The following is a 7,120-nucleotide window of genomic DNA, read 5'->3' as shown; positions in this document are numbered from 1 at the left end:
TATATATATATATATATATATATATATATATATATACGCGTATGCATATACATATATATATATATATTTATATATACGCATATATATGTATATCTATATAAGTTTATATGTCTTGTTTTTAGTTTATAATAACCGCAATAAGAAATTACCTTACAGCTTTCGTTGCTTGTGTAAACAGCTGCATGAAAAAAGAGAAGAGATTAAATATATCTTCAACTAGACATATATATATATATATGTATATTTAATAAACATATATAAATATATATATTTATGTATATATATATATGTATATATACATATATATTTCATTTGCTTTTCTAATACACTGAAGCGTCTAGACAGTGCAAACATGTAAAATGCTGTGTGCATAAATAAATTAAAAGAATAAACAAATAAATAAATAAATAAATAAAAAGAAAATATATTCAAAGAAGAGGGGTGCCGTTGCATTTGTTTTCAATTTGATGTATTATTTTCTTTAATTGAAACTCGTATTATTTATTATTATTATTATTATTATATTTATATTTATTTTAATTATATTTACTTTATTCTACTTCTACTTCTACGTCTAACTCTTATTCTTATCATTATGCTTCTTTTTCTTGTTATTGTAAGATGTATTGCTATTATACATATTATTAATAATATTATCATTATAAGTATATTATTTATTATTCTTTATTGTCAATATTATTATTATTATTATTATTTTATTATTATTATTATTATTATTATTTGAATTCATCTGCCAGTTGCATGCAGATGCTCCTGCAACAAAAACAACAAAAACACCGCGCTGATGCGTGCAGCTAAAAGGGGTTTTAATTATATTTCTGTTCTTAATATGCATTTGTATACATATATAATATGTAAAATATATTCTGTATAAATAATATATACAATTAATTCATTAGATGAATAATAAAGTTAAGGAAGTTGCAGAGTACAACAAAGAAAGCAATTGATCTTATTACTCTGAAGCAAGAAAGTTATTTTAGATTTATAGTGAAGAGAAGAGAAAAATATGTATTTGCTCTTAGTGTAGCGGCACTTCCTGCCGCAGCCCCACATGCATGCATGCATGCATGCATGCAAAGAGACATAATAGGCCCCTCAACTCCCCTCTTAATGTATGCATGCATGCATTAAATCGAAAGGCAGAACAAAGACATTAAATAGCTGTAAATAGACATGACGGCACAGAGAGGATTGACGTTGTTCTCCCTAAAGTATATATAAAAATTGTTTGATTACGAAGGGAACGAACTGAAGTTTGTCTGGAAAACAAAGGCAGTTTAAGAGCAACGATAGATTGCTTCATGTATTAAAACATATATATATTTATTTTTTATTTATATGCATACTTCTGTGTATGTATTTGAAGCTGGGGGGTAGAGCGCTGCTGTCAGTGCACACGCAAATACTTTCTTCACTTGTACGCTACACTGTTGAGAGATTAAATTGATAACTTTAAATTTAAATAAAGTTAAAAGAATAAATGAGATAAAAGAGAGCAGAAGCGGACTAAATAAAAAGAAATACGTACAGCAACATAACATACCACAGAGAATTTTACTTAGATGATTATATACACCTCATAGCGTATACACCTCAGAGGCTAGAATATTTGGATATTTTTCGTAATATTATTACATTATTATTATTAAAAGAAAAGATATTGTATTGAGAAATTTAAAAGAAGAAGTTTCTGCTTTTTGATGATAGTCGTGAGAAAGCAACATGAATTGAATTCACCGGGTGTACGCACACCTGGCTCGAAGTCTGCATGAAGGGGGTATGCAGATTTCGAGGGGAAAGCGTCTTTATATTTGATTCTTTGTTTGTTTTCGTGACTTCTTCCTGCTTTCCTTTGAAATATTTCATTTATTTTCAACTTCTACTCCAAGCAGAAGCAGAAGATTTACTTGCTTACTTCCGCTGCACCCGGTGAGCCGCCACATCGCCTGCGTGTACTTCGCCGAATATTTCTGCGTTTTCAACGCCAAAAGTATTCAAATATTGCACTTCATGCTATAAAAATGACTATTTACCGCTAAAATGAGCAAATTGCCTGACTTTACCTGCGTGTACACCTGGATCTCCTGCGGTAGAACAGGACATCGCGTTTCCTCTATGTGTATTCCAATAATGCTATAACTATAAATAAATACATTAATGTTAACACATTTGCTGCTTTTCTTCTTTCTATAGACGTGTATTAGTATTATTCATCATTGCTTCTACTTTATTATTCCTTGGGTTCCTCGTTCAAGTTTCTCGTTCATGTTTCTGTATGCATCCTTCTTGCAAGTTGAACGGCGTGTTGATATTGTTTTATATTCTTCATTATTTTATTTATATTAATTGATATTTTTTGTTTTTTTCGTTTAGAGAAGATGGACGGGTCAGGAAGCCCTCTTCAATCTCCCTTTGAAGCGCTGTACGCCGAGCTGTGCAACTCCTTCAATCGTTTCGATGAGATGATGCAACAGGGCCCCTTTGGTTCTTTTGGCTTCATGCGCCCCCCTTCATTTCCTTCTCTTCAGCAGGGGGTAGGAGATGCAACCGGGCAGCAGCAGCAGATGCAGCAGCTGCAGCAGCAGGGCTCTGGAGGTCGCCAGCAGCAGATGTGCCCTTGGGGCGGCAACAGCAGCAGCAACAGCAACAGCATGGTGCAGCGAGGGCCTCATGGAAGCAGCGCGAGTTGGTTTACACACAACAGCTGTATTCCTAGAATAGATTTAAAAGATGCAGGAGATAAGTTAGTGCTGCATGCAGATATCCCTGGGATAGATAAAAAAGATGTTAAGGTAGAGGCACATGATGGTAGGTTAGTTATTCAAGCAGCAAGCAACAAAAGTGAAGAGCACAAAGACAGCAACTGGTATATGCAAGAGCGCTGCAGCAGCAACTTCTACAGATCTTTTCAACTACCTGCAAATATACAAGAAGAAGCAATTAAAGCTACATATAACAACGGGGTGCTGGAGGTAAATATACCTAAGACACCTCAAGTACAAACCACACAACCCCCAAGGTCCATCAACGTTGAATAAACCCTAAACCCTAAACCCTAAACCCTAGGGAGGCGCCCTCGAAACCCTGCAGAGACTACTCTTACCAACTGCCCTGGTAGACACGCTAAACCCTAAACCCTAAACCCTCAAGATCATAAATAACTTTATACACCCTATACCTTGCAAACAATGCATTCTATTAACTCTGTTATACCTAACGACATCTCTTCTGCTAAACCCTAAACTGAACTTCATGCTTCAATAACAGAGACAAATAAAAACAATAAACACACCAACACAGTACAAAGTGCAGCAGCAACAGCAGCAGCAGCAGCAGAAACAGGAAGCAGCAAACAGAGCAGCAGCAACCCGTGAACCGCAGGACAAGGGGGAATGTCTCCACGCGAACAACAGCAGCAGCAGCCGCAACTGATGCTGCTGCTGCTGGCAGGCTGGAGCTTGCTGCAGCAGCAGCAGCAGCAGCAGCAGTTGTTTTTCTAGCAAACAGCGCTGCATGCATGCATGCATGCACGCAACGCACCAGGTGTACGTACAGCCCCCGGTGGAGTGAGGCATTCGAGTAAGGGCTGAGATATATATGAATAAATGCATGCAGCAGATATATGAATAAATGCATGCAGCAGGTATATGAATAAATGCATGCAGCAGATATATGAGTAAATGCATGCAGCAGATTAATAAAGAACTGCATGCGGCAGATATACAAGTGAAAGAAATCAATTGAGAGGATAAGTGGTGTTTATTTGGGGTGTATGCACACCTCGCGAGAGAAGACGAAGGAAACCAACATAAAACTATTTGCTCTTTTTTTGCGTTACTTTGGGCATTCTCTAGAAGAATAAAAGAAAATAGATGAAGAAGATAGAACATAGAAAGAGGGGCAGTGAGGGTTTAGGGTTTACCGAGGGTTTAGGGTTTACTGAGGGTTTAGGGTTTGGGTGTGGTTGCTGATCTTCACAATGAGAAGCAGCAGATGAGAGTTTAGGGTTTAGGGTATAGGGTTTAGGGTTTAGGGTTTGACGAAGTAACAGGCGTCTTTCTGTAGGGTTTGAGGTGTATATACACCGCAACCCCTTCAGGAATGCTCTCCTCCGTAGTATACCCCTTTAGCAGAAATTAGATATTAGTAAATGTTTATAAATATCAAACTAATTGAATTGTATTATTATGTATACGATATTATAAAAAGTAGGTTTTAATAAGCTGAAAAAAATTAGTAATATTTTGAGTTTATTGTAAAGATAATATTTTATTTATTATTTTAGTGTACTTTGATTTTCTTATCGTCCCCATAGATTTTACTTACTAAAGTTATTTTCTATGTTCATAGAAGCCAAGGAGTTTTACTATTATTATATCTTTTGTTATTGTACTTACATTTTATTATATTACAAATAATTTGAAAAATGTGTATTCGCTTGCTTGTTCGAATCATTATACTTAACATTACGCATGCTGCTGTTTATTGAATGAAAGTAATCTAAATTAATTAATTTTATAATTTCTTTTTGATTTCCTTTTAACCGCTTGAGGTGTCTGTACGTTGACGTGTGAAATATTCTGCTTGAAGCTGCAATATTTTGTTTTTGTTCTTCAATAAACAAAATAAAGCAATAAATCGAGGGGAAAAGACAAATAAACAAACAAAATAAAATAAATTGTTATTATTAAACAATTAATTAAATTTAAATTAAATTACATACAATGCTGCATCATATTGAATAGGGGGGCCCCCGAACCTGGGGCCCCTGGGGGGCCCCAGGGTCTGCAAAGTTTTATTGTTTGTTTTATTTTGATTTAAAGATGTAAAACCTGAAAATAATTTCTTTTTGTATTTTGTTTTGAATTATTTCTGCTTCGAAGCAAACAAATGTTGGGGGAGTTCCGCTTATGGTGTCCGTACACCTGAAATCGACTTCTTGATTTGCTGTTTTTTTTGTTTTCTTCTCGTTTTTTCTTGTTTTTTTTTTAAATTGATCAGCCCTATCCCTAGAGCTTGATTGTACAATGTATGTGCGCATTCTTTGCCGCTCCATTTGGTGCAATAATGTTTAAAATGCTGCAAGAATCGAACATGAAGAACGGAGCAGCTGCCTATACACCTGAAAAGTTGTAGCTGCCTATACACCTGAGATGCGCGCATTGTTGCTGGCTGCACTGAAGGGGCGTCTGCCTTTAGGTACATTTTCAGTGAATGTTCCGATATGTAAACCATCCAAAAGTATTAATAATACAAATAAAGAAATATATAGAGTTGCAGGAACTCCACAAGAAGGAAAACAAGCAGCTACCCTCTTCTCTGCTTTTGCGCATCATACACTCGGGAATGATACTCTCACGCTGTGTACTATCCTACTTAAAGAAGGCAAGAGAAGAATATTAATTAATTTAACACAAGAAAGATATATATCCCTATATATATGCATCTATATATAGACACATATATGTATATGTATGTATATGTATATATGTATATATATATAATCTTTTATACATACATGCGTATATGTATATATCTTTTTTCTTTCGTTATATATATTATAATATGTAGTATGTGCGCATTATGATATCTGTACACCCTGAGGCAAAAAATATAAATAAACAAAATTAATCTATTATGAAAAAAGTAAAAGAAAACAAATAAAATTGGTTTTGAATTAACTAATTAATTATTCCGCTAGATAGTTAATTAATTAATTAATTAATTAATCAATTAACTAATTTATTCTTTTACTATCTCGTCCATTAGCAAATGAAAAAATTAAGCCCTTAATAAATAAATAACTAACTAATTAATTAACTCTAAATAAATAAATAAATAAATAAATAATAAATTCATTTCCTTAATAATTAATTAATTCGTGTAATAGATAGTCAATAAACCATAAAAAGAAAATTAAATAAATAAATAAATAAATAATTAATTAATTACGTTTAATGCAAACCCCTTTTAAGTTGTTTGCATGCTAATTAATTAGTTATTTAACAAACTGTTTATTTATTTATTTATTTATTCAATAATTGTTTGTTTAATGATATTTTCTTAGGTTCTCTTCATTCAATTCGTCTGCATGCAGCAGTGCTAGGACACCCAGTAGTTGGGGACTGTACGTACACCGCAAACTTTCGCTCATTTGCTGCCTTTCCTGAAGTAAAAATTAATCAAATACTTCAGCAACAACTTATTCAAATCCAGCAGCAATTAAGGAATACACCATACGACATCAAGCAGCAGCAGCAGCAGCAGCAGCAGCAGCAGCAGGTGCAGCAGCAGCAGCAGGAGCAGCAGGTGCAGCAGCAGCAGCAGCAGCTGCAGCAGCAGCAGCAGGAAGTTGAGCCTTTGATGCTGATCCCGCTGTGCGTGAGGGGCCACTGGCTGGACTTAGAAAAGTTTGCTTCATCTAGCAGCAGCAGCAGCAGCAGCAGCAGCAGCAGAATAGAAGAAGCAGAAACGGAGACAGATGGCTGGAGAATGTACAGCGACTGTCTGTCTCCTCTGCTGCAGCTGCAGCCCCTTAGCAGCACACGCCTATTAGCAGCAGTAAAGAGAGATATCAACAAAGACAAAGAAATATATATAAACAAAGACATGAATGTAGACACAACTTGTTCTTCACAGGGGTCTGCGCTGCTGCCGAGCAGCCCGCAGCAGCAACTGCAGCAGCTTCAGCAGCAACTGCAGCAGCAGCAGCATCAGCAAATACAGCAGCAGCAGCAGCAGCAGCAGCAGCGTGAAGATTCATTTTGCACCTGTGCTAAAAAGAGCGGGATGCTAGAAACGATTGACCTATGGCGTAAGTTCCGCTGAGGGTTTAGGGTTTAGGGTTTAGGGTTTTAATCGTAAACCCTTAAACCCTAAACCCTAAACCCTTCTATTGTCTCTGCGTTAATTGCCTTTTCCTTCTTTGTTTATTTTTAATAAACTAAATAAAGAGAGATAAAAAGAAATGAAGAGAGACAAACAGACATACAATAATATCAAAGGAGACACAAAGAGACAGCAGCAAAACAAAAAAACAAACGGAGACAAACAGAGACACAGCGAAACAGAAATGATACACACATATTTAAAAATA

General features: G+C 35.4%; 1 protein-coding gene across 1 annotated transcript; it reads left to right on the top strand.

Annotated features, from left to right (window-relative positions):
* Window positions 1-2,402: 2,402 nt before the first annotated feature.
* Window positions 2,403-6,852, top strand: EAH_00059130 (heat shock protein 28, putative; the record flags this gene model as incomplete). The annotated part of the gene is made up of 2 exons (XM_013393611.1): window positions 2,403-2,832; window positions 6,092-6,852. The coding sequence occupies 2 exons, from the start codon at window positions 2,403-2,405 to the stop codon at window positions 6,850-6,852; spliced, it is 1,191 nt and encodes a 396-aa protein (XP_013249065.1).
* Between the last annotated feature and the right edge of the window lie 268 nt (window positions 6,853-7,120).

This window comes from Eimeria acervulina, genomic scaffold (genome assembly GCF_000499425.1).
Source record: "Eimeria acervulina Houghton genomic scaffold, Eah_scaff1380, whole genome shotgun sequence".
NCBI classification, from domain to species: domain Eukaryota; phylum Apicomplexa; class Conoidasida; order Eucoccidiorida; family Eimeriidae; genus Eimeria; species Eimeria acervulina.
This window is presented reverse-complemented; position numbering and strand designations above follow the sequence as displayed.